Raw genomic sequence first — 19,523 nt, forward strand, 5'->3', positions numbered from 1 at the left:
AAAACTGTCCTCAGCTTGTGGTGTAAGACGGGAGTTGTGACTTCACACACTAATTAATCTTGAATGGAAAAAAAGAGAAATATAGCCAAGATGAGATGAGTTGTCCCATTATATGCATGTTCGATTCAGCTGCTTCAGCAAGTCATGTCAGCTGGAAGCTCATCCAGTAGCCTGCAAACCTGGGGATTCATGCAGCTGAATGGAATTCGGCCAGCATGTGAATGTCGCCTTTGTGCTTCTTGCTGCAACATGTCAGATGGCTGCTGAGGAAATGACTCGCTCCCATTTTTCTCTTTTAATATCACAGTGTGTTGCTCAATGTGTTTCATGTTGACCTCACATAATCCTTTTCACCAGGATCCGAAGTCTGTCACAGAACTGATTCTGTTCTTATAACATGATCAAAGTCAGTGAATTAGGTTCTTTTTCTAGGCTACTTCTACAACATAGAGCCATGGTTGATTTCGGAGGGTGAATATATTACTTTATTTCAAAAATTATTTTCTTTGCAGGGTCACAAAAAAGAAAAGAAAAAAATTATAGGTACCATAAATATTAGATGTGACCAGTCAACAATTTACATCACAGCTGAGATACAATCTTTAAATTTTGTTATATTTTAACAGCTACTGATTATAAAATAAACAAGAAGAAACCAAAATAAATTTGACGTTAAGGAAATACAAGAGCTTGATCAACTTTTTTTAAGGGTAAAAACAACAACAAAAAACAGAAAAGCATTTAGTACAAAATGTGCCTGATTAAATTATTAACTATTTACGTTCACATCGATGTGTAGCGATATACTGTAGAATAGATCAGGCCTTTGTTTGTTAGTGAGCTGAGCTCACAAACATGAACTGCGACAGGTTTTGATTGTGCCTCCATTTATATCGCAGTGCGTCAGTCTATAGTGTCGTCTCAGAAAATGGCACTATTCCTCGGTTTGAAGGCCTGTATCTGCTTCTCATACATGCTGATGTACGATTTGAGAAGGTCCTCCATTGTTTTGCTCTGAAGGGGGAAGCAAATGGGAGTCAGATTTCATGCGATGAATGAGAGCGTGTGTCTGTTTCTTTAGCGCTTCGAGGAGAACGGCGAGCCACTTACGTGCGAGCTCTCAAAGACAAAGCTGTTGCCTCTGGCCGCCGTGCTGATCTTCATGTGGAAGGAGTGGCGTTTGTGGTGGAACTCTGTGATGCGGCTGAACGGATACATGACCTTCATGTCCTGCAATGTCACAAAGCCGTGATGAGCCATTTGAAGATGTCAATGTGAGAAGTAGATGCTGTCCATCGTACCTTTGTCTTTGGGTTCATGACGCCGACGCCTTGCTTGTTGATGACGACCCAGACTTGGTTCGGCCAACTGGGCTCGAATGTTTGCTGCAAGGGTGCATGCAGACAGAGTCACTGGCGGCATGCAGTCAGTTTCAAGAATTTATTTTTGTTTTGTCTCTGTCCTGCTGACTCACTTTCACGTCAAAGAAGGTGCAGCCGAAAGTTGGCCATGTTGCAATGGTTTCCAGGAAGGTGGTTTTGGCTTCCTGCACTGTGAATCCACTCTGCTGGCTGTAGGAGTAGATGATGTGCTGCAGGGTGACGGAAAAACATAAAAAAAAAGAATTGTAGAATGCACAATAAAAATGGTTAATCTTTAACCAATGGGGTGTATTTTCTGCATCTTTATCTTGTCTTTGTCTTCCTTTTACCGTCTTCCAGTCGTGAGTCGTCATGATTTTGATTTGGTCGGCAGGGACCAGGTCTCCCAGTAGTTTGGGGACCTCGTCGAACCGCGTCCTGTCGGAATCCACCAGAGCTCTGAAGAGCAGCCCGCCCAGGTCCGTCATGTCCAGTTTGGTGCAGTTGTGGTAACCACGCAGGTACTTGGACAATTCCTGTTTGAAAGGCATGTCCGATGCAAAAATGAAAAATAAAAAAAACATCTGTTAAGAAAAAGTGAGAAGCCTGTCGATTTGAAGAGCCTGTATTCTTCAGTACCTGTGGGAAATGAAACATCAAGTCTGCCACCAGATCTTTGCCAGGGGTCACATTGAACCAGAGCTTCCTCTTCATCATCACCAGGTAGACCACGTTGGCTTGGCTACCTGCAAGGCCAGAAGTTCAATGATAAACATAGAGAAGTTCTGAAGTGCACGGAACCAAAGCTGCCTCCCCCACGTCTTCCTCACCTTCCCTGAGTCTCCTTGACTTCCTCCGAGATTCTGTCACGTTGCGTATACTGTCAAAGAAATACTCCTTGTCACCCAAGCTGGACATCTGAGTGATAGAACAGGCTGGAGTGTTAGATGTGATTGGCAGCAAACAGAAACAAAAAACAAAACTCCTTTTTTTCCCCATTGGAATATGTTTTGTGTTGGAACCAAAATACTTATTTTCTTTCCTTATTTCTGATTTATTGGTGCTTTGGCTTAATGTGTTAATTATGGACTCAACAGTAATTGTTTTATTTATTTTGTATTTTCTTATCATCGGTTGTGCTAAGGGCCACGCCCTCACATCACCAAAGGCAGGTGACTGCAGCACCTGCACTATATCAGGATGGTTAACGGGGCCGGCAGGTCTCTTGAGTCGAACGCAGCCGAACAGTTTCAGACCACTGTCAAGCATTTTTATTGGATTTCTGATTTTTGACTATTTTTGGATTACTTTGACGATCAGTGTGTTGGAAGCAACCTGTGCCTTTTTTTTTGAGTGGAAAAATAAACAAACGGAGCATTGGATCGCCGCATCCGCCAGAGTTTTTGTTTTGCACAACCACGCTTGGGCGCGTCGAACTGAAAACTCAAAAGATTCAACAAGAGCAAAGCCCGAAATTTCAGTGGGAAATAGTCTGTGTTTTATTTTGCATTATTCATTTCTGTCACACAGCCAAAACCCACAACTAAACAGAGAAAAAGTTTGTTAAATATAATCTGACTTCACCTTCTTTGACGTTTTCACATACAGTCCGTAACCCTCGGCTGAGCTGAGGCTGAGCTTGGAGGCGATGCTGCGGCACAGCTCTGTGGTTGTGGTCGTCGATGTCACCTTGAAAATCTGCACAGAGCATTGGAAGAAGAGCCCAGGCATTTACCACTGAGAGCTGTGTGCTACGAACCGCTACAGTCTGGAATGAAAATGGTAAGCGTGTACAAAAAAAACAAAAAAGTCAGTTTAGCGGCAAAGTAAGACGAGGAAAAAGTAAATCAAAAATATGTCAAAAGGATAAAACAAATAAGAGAAAGAAGACGTTTTTCACCAGTCAGTAGTGACTCCAGGAATAATATTCTCTTTGCCAGGAAATAGCCAAGTACGTCAACCCAAGTCATTTTCACTCAAAAGTTTTATACAGATTCATCCAAAAGCACCAACAGATGGATTTGTGCAAACTTTGGAAACATGACTACAAGGCTCTGACTGAACCAACAGAGTGTCTTACATCGCCCATGTTATTAGGGTAGTGGATTTTGTGGAAGATCTGCGTGCTGTTCTGCTGGATGGCGTCCACCTCCACCAGGTGGGGAGGAAACTTCCTGTGCTCCTTACTGATGACAAAAAATAACAGTCATACAATTATGCAGCAGATGAGCATTGTCACACAGGATGGAAGCAGACATTTTTGTTATTTCCAGGCAACGTACAATAAATAAAATCATATTGTGTAGAACTTCTGTTGATTCTAACAGAACAGGACGTCAAAGCCCAGCTCAACCGGCACGCGACCCGTCATTTATGTGCTCCCGAGTCTGACCTCTGCATCTCCTCCATCCTCTGCAGGCAGCCCGCAGCCAGCGGATCTCGGGGCCGCGACTTCAGGAAGCTCCAAGCGTGTGTCATCAAGCTCCTGCTGGGTGGGAACAAGCCTGAGCAGAGCCACATCAGCTGCCACCCACGCTCCACGCTCAAGCTGGAAGAAGCAGGAGGGGAAGAATTCATCCGGGACCGGACAAATTTAGGGTGAATACTCTTTGGAAATAGAAGGACCCCGAGCCTACCGGACAGGGTTGTTAGTCATCTGCCTCATGATCTGGCAGTAGACCTCGTCCCTCAGTTCGTAGTGCTGTGTGGCAGGACCGAAGATCTGGTCAGTCAGCTCTATAGAGTGGCAAGCCTGTTTGATGGGGTAGTCGCCCATGTACTTCAAGATAGGTGAACAGTGGAGTTAAAGACAAAAAGGATCATCATCAAGAAATCAGTGTTTCTTGATAAAAACTTAAGTGCATAAGAATTAGCACCATCCAATGGCAGGAAAGCATATTGCAAACAATGTTAATGGCCTACCAGTCAAATCTATCTACAGTACAGACACTCATTGGTCACTTAATCACTAAAACTGCTTGTGAAGACAAATAGCTACTCAGCCAATCACATGGCAACAACTGTGCAATGTGGATGCATTTGTGCAGTGTGGACGTGGTGAAGACCACTTGCTGGGGTTCAAGGGGAGCATCAGATTCGGGGAGAAACACACACAACCATTTCCATATATATATATATGTATATGTATATATGTATATGTATATGTGTATATATGTATATATGTATGTATATATACATATACATATATATGTATATGTACTGTATACATATACAGTAAGCGCTTACTACAAGGAAAACAAAAACATTCATTAAACTTTTTAACTGACTTTTTCAAACTAAAAAGAAAAAAACAATCAATATTTTCAATTGCAATTCATGTCAACAGATCCCTTTAAATGTTCCTGCTTTGTTTCTCTAAATATCGTGATGGCTATATATGCAGGTATGCTGAGCCGGCTGTGTTTCTGAAGGATATCTGTGAAGGCATTGCAGGCCAAGCTGCTGAGGCTGGAGTTGCGCACCAGAGTCTTCATCAGCGGCTGCTTGAGAGGCTCTTTGGAAAAAGTCCACAGCTTCTCCAACCTGAACGCTCCCTGGCGGCCGACGTTGGTTCCTTCCCTGCGAATAGGCATTTTTTTTTCAAAACATTTTTTCAAGGCTTCATCTACTATCGCAGAATGGGACTTCAAAGGCATCAACCTGGTGACATCATTACCTGAAGTGCTCACTTGCAAACTCTTTGATGCTGACAGGAATTATTATTTCCTCACCCAGCCTGGAGTTTCGCATCGCTGACTGATTCTTCTGGCCTGAACTGAGTAGTTCCTGATTGGTTAGAGACAGTTGCTGTCATAAACCACAAGATGAGACTTAAACAGAGCCTGACAACTGAACATGTTTAATGTCCATCTCTGTGCACAGAGTACTGCTTGGTACTGATGGATTTTGATGATTATTACATATTTCCTTGCTTCTAATTATTATTAAGACATTTTTTGAGTAGTTTTTTTTCGTATTTGATGCAAATAAATATATGCGAATACAATTTTTTTCATTATTTCCATATTTTGTGAGTAATGATAAGTTTCATTTTCCTGGACAATTACCAGTGTTTGTTCCGAGGGCCTGCTGAGAGTCGGCAGAAACTGCAGGACTTCCTTAAGAACCAGACCACGGCTCCTGGTCCTCTGATTGGTTGCTCTGAATGTGTAACTAGAAGCAGACCAACTGTAGTGTTTCTCTACCAGCAGCAGGTCTCCTTGTTTACAATCCAGGAACTCTGTGTCTCCTGAGGAAGTGGAAAAGACAAGAGTTGTTGATGATGTTTTTTTGCGGTGGATAGCATTACTAGCAATAAGTAAACTTGCGTGTCTCAGCCCGAGCTTTCAGTGCTGGTGCCTACCAGGTTTGCTGGTGTCCTGCCGGATGAGAGCATAGACCGAGCGCTGTCTCAGCCCATCCCAGAATTCCTTTATGAGACGTCCCATGTCTTCGGTTTCTGCACCCTGGAGAACAAAATCTCCTCTGACCGTGGACAAACTCACTGGCTGTGCAGTGAACTGGTTCTTGCTAATAAAGATAACACACATTTCATGTTATTATCGAGCCTCTTCAAATTGTGGTTTAAATGTTTGGGTGGGGGAGGGGAGATCAGTGCCTTTCGATGTTGACGTCCTTGATCTCGATGTAGGGAAGCTCCAGGAGTGTCTCATCTCTCCCCTCCCCAAGGAAAAGGATGCTACTGCAGTTTACAGCCACAAAAAACCTGATCCTGGCCAGAGGAGGTCCTGGTGAGACGTGAGGAAAATCAATTTATTATCGAGCAGAGTCACAGATTTAAAGGCTAGATGTGTTTTCTATGAATATGAAAACATTTCCAGCTCTTACTGAGAGAGATAGAAGGTTTTCCAGGATTCAGGCTTATCTTTAATCCACATTGCTACTTAAATATGATCACATGAATTAAATATTGTTTTGCGTTGACACACCTGACTTCTGAATTACTTCATAGAACCTGGAGAAGTTAAGGGGCCATTTGCGACAGGCGCTGTCCACTATTTCTTCTTTCGCACTTTCGCGACTATGGCTCCTGCTGACGTGAGGACCCTGAAGGACCAGGATGTAATCATCACTCCCAAGGTGACAATTATTTTTTGTGCCACAATCAGATTTCGTGCAACACCATACCTCCAGGTGCGCTGTGCTGATGAGTTGGATCCACTTTGACATGGACTTGTGCTCAATGAGATGGATGGGGATGCACTCTTCCACCACCTTCTGCACGTTGCCTTGGTAGTTTGCAGAACCAAACTGGATGTAGTAGTGCGTTGCAACCAGCTGGACGTATTCATCCTTGTGAAAGGTGCAACACATGTGGTTATTTATTTATTTAAAATTTTTGTTCTGGGCTTAAAACAAACAACTGTTGCTGTCCTGTAAAATGAATAAGATCAAAACAAGCTGCAACTTTTTATAATTATTATTCATTGTGTTTTTTTTTCTGTACGCCTGTATTACAGGATATTTTGGCCACCAGAGGGCAGCATAGATGAGCTGCAGGTTGCCGCTATCAACTCACTGCATTCACGTCATTCACGTTCAAGCTTTTCAAATTCAAAATATTAACAGTTTTTATTATATATGACCACATAAATTTTTTACATTTGGTCTTTTTAAAATTTTGCAGATTTGACGATATTGTTCCTTACCATATCATTAGAATGTATGTTAGTTTGAAAAAGTGCAAAGCTATCACCATCACTATGTCGTCAAATGATAGTAATGACAAAAGTCTGTAGGAATTAACCATAGCAGTAATCATAACACAGAGCTGTGGAAATAATGAGGATTGTGGAGAAATGCTAGGTGTTTTGGTGATACCAGGCAACCAATTTGCTGACTGAGCTTAAAGGTTTGCAGAAATCACTCCTCACCATGTCACAGGTGTACTCCCCGGACTTGATCCCCTTGATGACCTGCCTGTAGATGAGCTCCGTACTGACAGGGTCCACTGAGCTGTCGTGCCAGGGCGTGAACACCTCCTTGCGGACGGAGAACCTCCAGGGGGCGTCCTTCTCCTGCTCGCACTGAGACACTTCATCCATCACATGTCGGCTGCAGCTGCCCAGGGACGACGTCTGGAAACGGAATATCGGATAAGAACCTCCAGAGTGACCAACTGATGCTGGGACTGAGGCAACATTGGCAAGAGCACGGAAGACCTCACCTTGTCCTGGAAGGTGATGAAGAGGGAGAATCCCAATGTGTCTTGAAGATTTACCCTGTCAGCCACTGCCTGGCAGACTTCAGCGGATGTGGAGGCCGAGTCCAGCGGCAGGCTGAGGCTGCGGCCGTCCATCAGAGCCACAGACACGTCGATGGGCCTCCTGGACTTTGCAGCCTGTCAGTGGTGAAAAAAGAGAGACCTCAGGGCATTTGCAGGGAATATATGGCGCTTGCCTCCCAGTGCTCTCTTTTACCTCCAGCTCTATGCAACAAGGCACTTCCTTTCTCTCTCCATTGGCCATTAAGCGGCGCAGGCGCTCAGCACAATAGTCTCCATAACCATCAGGCCCTTTTTGCACAAAAGCCTCCAAATACTGCCAGACATAAAAAGAATGAAGTGTGTAAATAAATAATTATTTTAAAATGTACCAAAAGGACAAGGACAGGCTTTCCAAATAAAAATAATTCTGAATCAGTACAGCATTTTTGTCAAAATTTTATTTTTTTTCCTCTTGAACAGTAATTTGCACTGTGTGTAAGAATGGACAGGCTGCTGTTGACTTGCAGCGCACTGACCTTCATGAAGAGGTCGGTCGGAGGGAAGATGCCCAGACAGACGGAGAGGAGGATCCAGCCTTGCATGCGGCTCCTTGTGCCCTTGTTTTCCACCAGCTGCTTACAGATCTGGCAGTAAATCTCATCCCTGCCAAAGAAAAGATCAGTGGCAACAACCAGAAGACACCAGGTAAGAAGAAGAACCACCATTACCAGTACAGCCATGTGCAAAATAATGACTAAATTAAAGATCAAGATCATAGGTTCGTTTTACTCCTTCACCTTATGTTTGGCCTCAACAGTGCGACTCCGACGATAATGTGGAGTTTTTCCAGTGACGAGAACGGCCGATCCAGAGTGGGACCCTCGCCGATCAGGACGTCCTCGTCCTCAGTCAACTCATCGGGCTGCTGGATCGGAGGACATGGTGACGAGTGCACATCTCACACACACAATGAATCAAAAGGAGCGAAGAGAGAGGACGGCTTCAACGGCGCTCACCTCATCAGCATTAGAGGAAGAACTTTTGTGTCCGCCTGCAAACACTGGCTTTCTTAATCTTATTTTTTTCTGAAGAAAACAACAAATATTAACTCAAAACACACTAAAGCAGTTGGCATGACAACAAGGTCAATTAAATGTTGAAGTTAAGTGAAATATTTAGTTTGGGTTCATCATGTATTAGTTTTAAATAACAGGAAATAGCAGATAACATCCGTTGAAGGTCGCATATTGCACTGATTTTCACATATTTGCTTGTCATGACCGCATCCAATACACTGCCCTTTGTGACATCACAAAGACCAGATTTCCAGGGCTGATTGCTTTTGACAGTGGAGCAATCAGAAGACAGAAGACAAACTTTGCTTATTGTCAGAGTCAGTTTAATATAATTAAAAGTAAGTACAGTCAGTTTTGCACAATATGGGACCTCAAGGAAATGACTCAAATCAGAACACTGGTACCTGGTCCAGTCCCATCAGGTTGCTGAGCCTCCTGGCCCGTCTGTGAGGCATATTCCGAGAGATGGGCGATGGAGGACTGGCGGACCATTTTGGCTCCGGCATGTCCTCCATGAAACGCAGGATAATCCACCACACAGTCAGACACGCCTGCGATGTGAGAGGTGGACAGTGAGAGGGGTCCTGTGGCGGAAGAGTGCGTCTCTGATTGGTCCCTGTCCTCTCACCAGTGCGTCGCCTTCGTCGTCGTGCTTGAGGAGCGGCTGCCTGAGTCTCTGAGTGATGTGCCTGTGTGACATGTAGCCCTGGAAGTGCTGGATGCTGAACTTGTAGAATGAAAACTCGGCACTTCCATCGTCGTCCTCTTCGGCGTCTGTTGAGTATTGTCGCGGCTGGTGGCCATACAGGCCTTCCAGCCGCTGCTTCTCCTCCTCCTGTCTCCTGACTGCTCTCATCAGATCAAAAGCCTCCTGCGATTCCACGATGTCCAGTAGCCGCTGCTGAAGATCCAAGGCGATCAGATCCTGATTCTCTTCCCCTGGGCTGAGAGGAGGCTGAGGAGACTGTAAAGTGGATGTGTTTTTCATGCCAAATGTATATACTGTATATGTTTTAAATATAATTGATAAGTTTTGATATTTTAGCTCTTTGTACTTTGACTTTCATCTGTCTTCGGACCAACATCCCCCTGGTGTAGGCCTGCAGCAGTATGACGGCCTCTCTCTGCTGCCTCCAGTCCTTCCTGACCTGGTGGCCTCGCACCTACGGAAAAGACACAAGAGCCTCTAAAGATTGATGACAATAAACATAACTCGATAAATGAGTCCAAGAAATAAAAAACAAAAGCTTGATGGATAGTAAATACTCCCTCCAGGCAGGAGAAAGGGGAAACGTTACATTACACAGCCCTTAGCATGGTTACACAACCACCTCCCTGTGTTTTACCTGCATTGAAACAATGTGACCAAAAAATGTCGAATCGTTCCAAATTCTTATAAGTCAAAAAATGCACGACTAGGCAGTTGCAAAGTGTTTGAGTTCAATCAGCAGACAAAGCAAAATGTAAAAATATATATATATTATTTAAAACTTATTTTTTCAAAAAGAAAAAAAAGGTGATTTATAAAAAAAATTATTTTGATAAAAAAGATATTAATTTGGAAAAAAAAGTCATAATATACAGTAATAATTAAAGAGATGTTTCTTTATTTTTAAACTAGCATACTGTATTTATTGTATTTATTATATAGTGTTGATAATGAGAATGGCAGCTACAATAACAATGCATACGCAACATAAACATTATTCAAATTGTAATAAAATCATTGTTATGATATATGCCAGTACACAATTCTTACTTTTTTATTTTTAAAGCTGCACATTTATGTCCACGTCTAATTTGACCTCACTTACAGCTTTTTGTTTACTGTGTGTTGAGTACGTACGTGTCTTTGGATGATGACGGCTGCAGCCTGACGCCTCTTGGCCTCCCTCTGCAGCTTCCGAGCGTGCAGGAGCTGTTTGAACTAGAGAAAGGAGATGAGGTGAGTTCCCTCAGAAAGCATGACACAGCTGAGAGTTTTGCAGAGGCTCTTTTAGAACCTTCTGTCTCTCCTTGTGAGCCCTCCAGTTCCTCTGCAGCACCATGGCAGACCTGCGCATCCTGAGAAAAGCTTTCCTGCAAGCAGAGTGTTCGGGGAAATAAATAAAGGGCAATTCTGTATAAACACGTCCCATGTTGTTAGCCTGTTTGGGCCAGGGTTCTCCACCTGTCTCTGTACACCCTAACGGTCCTCTGGATCACCAGAACCACTGCATGCAGCTTCTCCTCCCTCAATCGCTCCAGGATGGCGTCGTGGGCGTCCTGGAATAAAAAAGTGAAGTTATTCTCATTTACATCACAATACTGATGCCCGTTATAACGTTTTTTTTTCTTTAGAAGTAGCATTCTGCCTCCATAACAGTGAAACAACTTGTGCAATTAAATGTTTACATTACCTTCAGGAAAATCTTGGTCTTCCCTCTTTTCCACACGCCCTTGTCGTACAGAGCGGATTGGCAGATGGCTTTACAACATGAAGCTGTCGACCTCTGGCAGTACAACAACAAAAGCAACTCATTGCTCTTAGAAGTGCATGATAATGACAATGATAAAAAAATATAATCCCATAAATATAAATCCAAAAATATAAAACTAGCCTGACGACTCCACTAGTAACACTCACAGTTTTGGGGTTGCAGTCGTTGGGGTTGAGGAGAATCCTGTACCGTCTCAGAAATTCTTTGAATGTGTGGCGAATCGGATATCCCTGTTTCCGGATGTGGATCGTGTCCATCATGCCGGAGTATCTCAGCTGACGCATGCACAGCTCTCGGTCGAACACCTGGAGGAAGTTCCGGCGAGAATGAGAACTTTGTCCATATGGACGAAAGGAGCAGCTGCCACCTTTATTGCAGCTTTTCTTGCAATATGATTATTAGATCATATAAATAAAAATAATAAAGACCAGATACAATTTGAATTTGTCATCCTTAAAGTCTAAAATCGACAAAAAAAGTAACTGTTCACTTAAGGGCAAAAAAAAATGCAGCAAATGTCAACCTTATGGTGGCGCTAAAGGACACAATTAAATCAATTTAAATGTGATATATAACGCTTAATGACTGATCCAATTTATCCCCCCAGACTCCAAAAAGCAGCATGTTAGCCCTCTGTCAGAATGTGGAGCCAACGCCTGGCTGGTGGGTTGTTCTCACTAACTCACCTAGCAGACCTATCATTGCCCTTTTTGACATTACAACAGACTTATTTATATAATAACTGTTCACTTTTGACAGTTTCTAAAGAGTGGAGCAGGAAAAACAAACTTCCCTCAGTTCTGGCCGTGACTGACGCAATGGGAGCTTTAATGTCAAGATAAAGACTTTGACCACCAGTCGTCACGAGACAAGGAGGAAGTATCCACCTGAATATCTGGGTGAAAGCACTGCAGCAACACTTTTCAGACACACTGTGGTTGGCTAAACATTACCCAGAAGAAAGGTATGTTTTTATGATGTGCTTTATTAGTCAGTACTTTCCAGTCAGTAAATGAGATTATATCAAAACTAGTACCTTTGGCTGCTTGTTGCCGTTTGGTTTGAAGCAGCGGATGAAGAAAGGATGGCAGGCAGACAGAGCCTTCATGAGGGAGTCCAGAGAGTGACGGAACTGGCCACTGAGCGTAGACACATGCTTGGTACCATCGCCCTGGACCTACATGGACCAGTGAGGAGAGTCAGGAGTCATCACATGTAGTTAGAAATGGAGTTTCAAAAAGTTTGGATTACTTTTTAACAAGGTTTTCATACTTTGCCCATGAAAACCTTCAAAACTTTGTTTTTCTAGTTTGATTTTTTTCCAGAGGATTTTCTCATAACCTTTAATGAAATCCCGCTTTAGGACAACCCTTTTCATCATTAAAAGGTCCCTATAACACCAAACTGCTCCTGAAACCAGTTGGTCAATAATTGTTGGTCGTAGAAGGTAATCAGTCAATCAATCAACCAATCAACCAATCAATCAATCAATGAAATTTAGGATGAAATGTAACGGTGTAGCCAGGACATTTTTAGTGAACAAATGTGTGTTAGTTTATTTGAGGAAGGCCATATCTGAATAGTAAAATGTTTGTTTTTTGTTAGGGGTAATGAAACGATAATGAATGAAGATGAGAATGATGCTCTGATCTTATTTGTGAGGTATCAACCATATTTTGACAAAGTAGGTCTGCCGCACCCGCACAGAGTTCTTGGGTGTCAGGGTGAGCCTCTTGTTGTTGCTGCTGTTCCGCCTGTTGACTATCGGCTCGCCGTGAAACATCTGATGAAGGAGCTGATTTTTGGAAACCTCGAGCATCTGAATTAGGTCGAGGCTGACAGCGTCTCTGTTCTTTTCCAGGAACCCTGGTCGGGAAACAGCAGAGAGATCAATTTACCGCAAACGCCTTCAGCCTGACGTCTTCACCTGGACTTTGCTTTTTGTACCCGTGGAGTCGTAGTAGACCACGCCTGCAAAGTGCCGGATGCCAAACACCGTTTCTAGCCGGTGTTTGGAGGCCACATAGATCTTGTTCCCGCTGTGATGCTTATTCATTTTCTGCAGTAGGGTGGAATCTGTCCCCTGTGAGGCAAAAAAAAAAATATATAGCTTTGCCCAAGAAACGAGGATGTGCATTTCTCACAAAGCAGCAGTGCGGCACCAACCTTGGGAAAATGGCTTTCCTCATCGATGAGAGGCAGCAGGGTGCAGGGTTTCCCAGCCAGGAGCTCCAGGATGTCCTGGTTGTCACTGAACTTCATGTTCCTCCACTGCACATCCTCTTTCAGGTACTCCTCCTGCTCCAGCTTGAAGACGTGGCTGACGAAGAACTGCTGCAGCGTCTCGTTGGCAAAGTTGATGCACAGTTGCTCAAAGCTGCACACACGGGGGACAAAGCGCAAGGGTTCGTTCACAGAGCTGCGGGCCAGATGTGTGGGGAAGTAGAAACAAAAAGCTTGCACCTGTTTGTGCTGAAGTTCTCAAAGCCAAAGATATCCAGAAGGCCGATGGACAAGAAGAGCGATTTGACGCCTTCCGTCAAACATTTGTAGATGACGCTGTTGATTTTCCCCACGATCCAAACAAACAGCTTGTTGTAGATCGCCTGAAACATCCCACACAAGAATGATCTGAATGCAGGAGGTGACCTGGGGTTTGTTTGAAGAATAGCTGAGCTTCCCCACTCGGCAGGTCGGCTGCGCTACCTTGACGAGGGCGTCCCTGCTGCTGGAGGCCTGCTGAGCACTGAGCGGCTTGATCACACTGTCTCTGATAGTCAGGAAGGAACGATGGGTCAGACTGGCGGCCAGTCGAGATTTGCGCACCTGTAGGGAAAACACCAAAGCATGAACAAAACACCTAACAACAACAACTTAGCGCTGAGACAAAAAGCCACAGAGGAGAGTGCTTACCCCGAGCAGCGAGGCCGCGATGCGGAAGTTCTCCGACCTGCTGACGTCACTGGTCTCCAGGTTGTGTTCTGTGTTGCCTGATGGCAAAAAACCCCCCAAAAAACAACCAGTTGACCATTGAGTGTGTTTACGTCTGGAGTTTTTCTAACTGAATGCTACAGTTTTGAGTGCATGAGTAGAATTATAAAGGGACAATTCAACCCAGGTTATGAGGATTATTCTATTGTCTACCCACAACCACTAAAGTGAAAGGACGTGTGACATTAGCAACATGCATCGAACCTTAGAGCGACAACAGGGAGATGCAACCAATCATTTAAATTGGAAATGAAGCCCGAACATTAGGACTTTTAATTTTATATTCATGATGGGTCAGTGTGGCAGACTGGCTGAGTGACGTTGGATTGTGTCTAGTTGTGTTGGTGTCTGGTCTCCAGAAGACTATTGTTAAGTTGAACTGGGCCCAACTTCATACTGAGCTCTCTGAGATGAGGCACAGGCCCAAATACGCTCAGTTTTGACACGGCTGGTAAATAAACTTTTGAACAAATCAAAACACAGCTGTTCTAATCTTGTTGCCGTCAGAGACAACTGCTGCATTGCCGATATCACTGTCGCCCTCAAGGTCATGTGGGTGCCCGATTATCAGTGTTTGCACAGGACTCTTTACAGACCCTTTATGGCTTTTACCCTCTTTTGCACCTGTGTCATTCTTCACATAAGTTGCTGCAACCCTGATTCACTTCGAAGCTCAATATGTGAACAAACCCTTGCCTGAAATAATCAGTTAAGCAGCTTTCATTTCTGCTGCACATAGTAGGCGACTTTTGTATTTGCAAGCAAATTATAATTTCACAACAGGTGGAGGATATTTACTTGATTAATTTGCTTGTTTTTGCCTTGTCATCCATTAAACTGGACCTTTTTTTTACTATACCATCACAGTGACAGCAGCATCTCTAATCACCTTCGAAGGAGATGTTCCCCAGGTGCAATATGGCAGCCAGCAGCTTCAGGATGTCCAGACATTCAGGCTCTGAGAAGAAATGTTGCATCGCCGAGCGGATAGAGCCATAGTCTTTGGCGTCGTTCCTGCCCTCGCATGAGATGCAGCCACCCTGCAGCAGCGGAGGGAAGCTACGTGTCAATCTCGCATCACTGATAATGCAGAAGTGAAAGTAGCATGATTACTGCAGTACTTTGGTAAGGAAAGTGTATTCCTCAGCTTTCCCGAGGCTCAGAACCACCCGCTCCTCTGTTGTTATTCCGGCGAGCATGCAGTAAAATATGTGGTAGTTTCTTTCCCCCTGGGCCTGGATCAAATGAATAAATTAACAAGAAATTATGAAACATTGCATAAAAGTCGCAATATCATGTCACAGTGACACTTCACACGGTCCACATTTTTCTGCAGATAACAGCATGTTGTAAGGCTCTAGCACAGATTACATCTGCCCAGAGAGGTAATTAGAGGTGGGGGTCACCTGATAGCAGACGCGAGACTTCTCCAGGAGATACTGCTCCACCCGAGCGCCTTGGATCATCCCACTCTGATTGAAGAAGATCTCCAAATACTTCCCGAAGCGACTGGAGTTGTCGTTGCGGATGGTTTTGGCGTTTCCAAATGCTAGAAGAAGAAGGAGGAGCTGAAGCTTGGATCGGTGGCTACTGACCCTCGTGAGATCCAAATGTACTTATGTGCTTGTCATACCTTCCAGTATTGGGTTAGACTCAAGTATCTGTCGCTTGACCTGCTGCTGGGAGAGCTCGCCGCTGACCTCTGCCAGGTACTGGAGGATCAGCTTGGTGCTCTCAGTCTTGCCTGCCCCGGATTCCCCGCTGGAGAAGGAGAAGAGAAGAAATGCAAATTATTCTCTGTACATTTCACCATTCACAGTTCATTTTATAATAGTGAAAAAAAAAAACGCCAGACAGGCAGAAATGATCAGTTTGAATGCTCTATCAAAGGTTGTACTGTATATCTTGAGGCACTTTTCAGGAAGTGCACACTAAAACACGCACTTCTGAAAATTAGTCCTTTTGTGATGTCACAAGGTGCTCTCATGCCTCCCCAAAATTATCTGGAGGACAGCAAGCCCTGGCCAAACATGTGGATGGTCAAACAAAGCATCAGGTTTAGTAGGAGGTTAAAAGCCAGCATTTAAGTGGGATGCTGTAAGCAGAAGGCTAAATATGCTGTTTTCTGATGTTTAAAAGAGGATTTTTTTTGATAGTGGAATCTATGGAAAGCAAAGATCTGAGAATGGGTTTTGTATTAAACGAAACAACCAAAAAACAAAACAAAAACCCCACCTAATTTGCTTTTCATGACAGTAACAGACCTTTAAAATCTGTTTTTCTCCCCTTGACTAACCTGATGATGCAGCAGTGGTTGCGGAGGTGGCTCTTCATGTTGGCATAGCAGGCTTCAGCAAGACCAAAGATGTGTGGCGGAAGGTCGCCCAGCTTTCGACCGTGGTACAGATTCACCTGTGTGGGGGGTACAGAAAAATACACTGTGGCAAACTCTATAACACAACTCATCATTGGTTATTGGCAGTTTTGATGCTCTCAAAACAAAATTGACCGCCCCCCATCTCACCTGCTCACTTGAATAGATTGGAAAACTTTGGTATGGATTCACTGCCACCATCACGGAGCCGATATATGTCTGCAATTAGAGAAGGTCAGAACAGCTCACAGCTGCAGTTCTGCGGTTTTAATCGTGAGACCAGCCAACTCAGTGACTGAGAATTGTGGGGGGAAAAAAGAAAAAACACAAGGTAACTTTGTTTTGCTGCTGTTGTTACAGTGCAAACTGACTGGGGTGACTGTAGAAACTATAGCTGAGTTATAGCAGCTCCTGCTATACTAACAAAACAAAAGAAGAAGAAAAAAAAACCTTGACAATCTAATCCCCTTTTTCTTATGTTTCAGTCATCTCATCACCAAACCTTCAGCAGATCCATGTTCTGGGCAACTTTAGATACATGGCCACACCTTTACAGGGCCTGTTGGTTTTATAAATATAGATGTCTCATATCAGCAAATAAAAATGTAAAAACAATAATTTAATTCATTACTTTTAATAAATAATCAAGTAATAAGTCTTTAATTAAGTGAAGTAATTAGGTCAATAAGTAAAGAATAAACCTAACTGATTTGGTTCATTACTGTACAGTAAAACCATTTATATGTTTTTATATGTTGCTTCTGTTCCCTTTCATGCCAACAGCTGTGTGTGTGTGTGTGTGTGGGTGTTGCGTGAGTGTGTGTGTGTGTGTGTGTGTGTGTGTGTGTGTGTGTGTGTGTGTGTGTGTGTGTGTAAATACTACATGATGGGCCTTCAGATACGCCTGGTTCCTTACATAGATGATTTCCCGTCGGTGTCTGAGCTGCAGGTTGCGCAGGAGGCTGGCCTCGGTCAGGTCCCCCAGCTGGATCATGTCGTCCACACACTCCACTGAGGTAGGGTGCATGACCCTGAGGGACGCCGCCATCTCCGGAGACAGACGCTGCTCCTGTAGACATTGAGATTCCCTCTGTGTTCCTGTCCACACTGCTCTATGTGATGTGCTGCCTTCTGATTTTTTTTTTGTACTGCAATTACCTTCCCGTCATCATCCACCAGTAGCCGCCGGCCAGAAGAGGTGACTTTGACCTGTGCTCCGATGGGAACCCCGATATCGGAGTCCACCCAAACCCAATCGCCCTTTTCATTTCAACAGAAAGAAAAACAATCATAAGAGATGTATTGATATTCATTCACAGCTTTGATTGGGATATAGCTTTTATGAGGGAGACATTAGTATGTTTTCCTTTTCTCAGGTTATGATTTTTCCATTCATTGAATCACAAACTAGGCAACGGAACGATCAAGGCAGGCTTTATGACAGGCAGATTTCCAGAGTTCTTCAGACTTACCCTTCCCAGCATCACCACAGCACAGTCTTCCTTTACAATGAAAACAAAAAACATGAAAACTCTCAGTTTGTTGTATCACCGTCAGTTTTCCACAGGCTGTGCTGCACATGTCTTAACAACCATCTCCTTGCCAGTGGTGAAATACAGCAAACTTATGGAAATTGAAATTTTACATTTTAAACAACACAACAAAAGAGTCTTACCTCACTTTAAACACTGATCCTCATTAAATTGGGTTCTTCCAGCCCTCTGTCGAGCTGTCGCCTGTGTCACTGTCCCGATTCCTTTTGTGTATACAGGAGGAGGAAGGAATGGCACAATGACTTTATGGCACTTTGACTTTGAACCATTGCTGAAAGAAAAAACAAAACTGATCACTCATGCTGAGGTGCCAGTAAGTCTCTTTGTTTTCTAAATGTGAAAACTCTTTCTGAAAGAAAAATAAAATAACCATCCAGCTGTAGAACCACAGCAAAATCGAGCCTTGGTCAAATGGCTTTGTTGTTGACCAACCGTGATGGCAGTGTATGGAGTAATAAATTTATGTGTAGCCTTTAGACCCTGGTTGTTTAAAGGAGACACTGCTGTGCATCCCACAGGGTGTCACTGATGTAAAGATGACAATACTTGATAAAAATATTTACAATGACAAAAGGGCCAGAAATCTGGTAAAGGGTCAACAGTATGTCAAACTTACCAGCCAGTGTTTTCTAACAAGAATTTGAGTTTCTGTCTTGCTTAGTGGCTGTGTGTTCAAGTGTGTGGGTGTGGACCCAAGCACAGATAGTGCATGAGCATGAATTACATAAAGCTGTGCTACTTAACAGCAGATTGAGAACACTCCCTGGTACGTGACGACAAGGTTGTTTGTTCATCCAGAGCATTTCATAAAGAGAGAAGTATTGTGAAAATGTATCTAATGCACTTGGAAGGGTTGGCATTAGTGCCGGTCTTTCCAAAGCCTCCTTCATAACCCTGTAGAATGTGACTGTGGAAGAGAAATCAGTCATTTCACCACTGCCATTTGTTTTCCTGTTTGCATTTATTCACCTCTAGACAGCGTTAGCTTTGGCATCGAAAGATGCAACAAATGCATTTCAAACACAGACAAGCATGGAGTACATCCCACACTCCAGGACCGTCAGTATTTTAAATGATGTAAAGATGTCAATACTTGATTAAAATACTTACCATGACAAAAGGGCCAGAAATCTGGTAAAGGGTCAACAATATGTCAAACTCACCAGCCAGTGTTTTCTAACAATAATGTGTCTGTCTTCTCGGCGAATGCCTCAGGAATGGGATGTCCTTCTTTGACTGCTGTATTCTGCTTTGCAGAAAATCCTTGCCAAAATAAACAGGTCTAGAAATCATCATCTGTGAGGTCACAAAGGGCAGTGACCTCCTCCTCATACCACAACCCCAGTCAGGTGATAGCTCTGCCCTCTTAGATTGTCTTGTTTCTGCCCCTTTCCAAACACGAGATTCAGCAAACACTGGTTCTAGCAGGAAGCTAAAAATCCAGCTCGTCATCTGCAAGTTG

General features: G+C 43.6%; 1 protein-coding gene across 1 annotated transcript; it reads right to left on the reverse strand.

Annotated features, from left to right (window-relative positions):
* Nucleotides 1-670: 670 nt before the first annotated feature.
* LOC142884798 (unconventional myosin-VIIb-like) lies at nt 671-18,555 on the reverse strand. The gene is made up of 50 exons (XM_076020705.1): nt 18,432-18,555; nt 18,184-18,332; nt 17,981-18,010; nt 17,667-17,768; nt 17,425-17,577; nt 16,659-16,727; nt 16,431-16,546; nt 15,768-15,895; nt 15,541-15,683; nt 15,256-15,369; nt 15,024-15,174; nt 14,057-14,133; nt 13,850-13,969; nt 13,607-13,749; nt 13,310-13,520; nt 13,091-13,226; nt 12,843-13,009; nt 12,180-12,320; nt 11,290-11,448; nt 11,063-11,155; nt 10,834-10,928; nt 10,667-10,742; nt 10,510-10,590; nt 9,719-9,826; nt 9,292-9,627; nt 9,068-9,214; nt 8,604-8,672; nt 8,385-8,509; nt 8,124-8,250; nt 7,802-7,921; nt 7,549-7,722; nt 7,256-7,459; nt 6,510-6,674; nt 6,311-6,428; nt 5,980-6,109; nt 5,725-5,891; nt 5,429-5,610; nt 5,038-5,147; nt 4,798-4,940; nt 3,998-4,151; nt 3,754-3,909; nt 3,442-3,547; nt 2,946-3,059; nt 2,192-2,279; nt 2,001-2,107; nt 1,712-1,897; nt 1,475-1,591; nt 1,302-1,385; nt 1,111-1,230; nt 671-1,014 (listed from the first exon to the last, which is right to left on the reverse strand). Exons 3-50 carry the CDS (start codon nt 17,990-17,992, stop codon nt 922-924), a joined length of 6,237 nt encoding a protein of 2,078 aa, XP_075876820.1. The 5' UTR covers nt 17,993-18,010; nt 18,184-18,332; nt 18,432-18,555; the 3' UTR covers nt 671-921.
* Nucleotides 18,556-19,523: the final 968 nt, after the last annotated feature.

Source organism: Nelusetta ayraudi, unplaced genomic scaffold (assembly GCF_046127955.1).
Source record: "Nelusetta ayraudi isolate G7.1 ecotype Tasmania unplaced genomic scaffold, CSIRO-AGI_Nayr_v1 ptg000011l, whole genome shotgun sequence".
Lineage (NCBI taxonomy): Eukaryota > Metazoa > Chordata > Actinopteri > Tetraodontiformes > Monacanthidae > Nelusetta > Nelusetta ayraudi.

What these genes read in the sequence shown, in the direction of transcription:
- LOC142884798 (XM_076020705.1), bottom strand. An exon ending in AACCACTGCTGCATCATCAG is followed by an intron (nt 15,896 to 16,430) that starts GTTAGTCAAGGG and finishes CTCCTTCTCCAG; the next exon opens with CGGGGAATCCGGGGCAGGCA. An exon ending in AGGATGGAGGAGATGCAGAG is followed by an intron (nt 3,548 to 3,753) that starts GTCAGACTCGGG and finishes TTTTGTCATCAG; the next exon opens with TAAGGAGCACAGGAAGTTTC.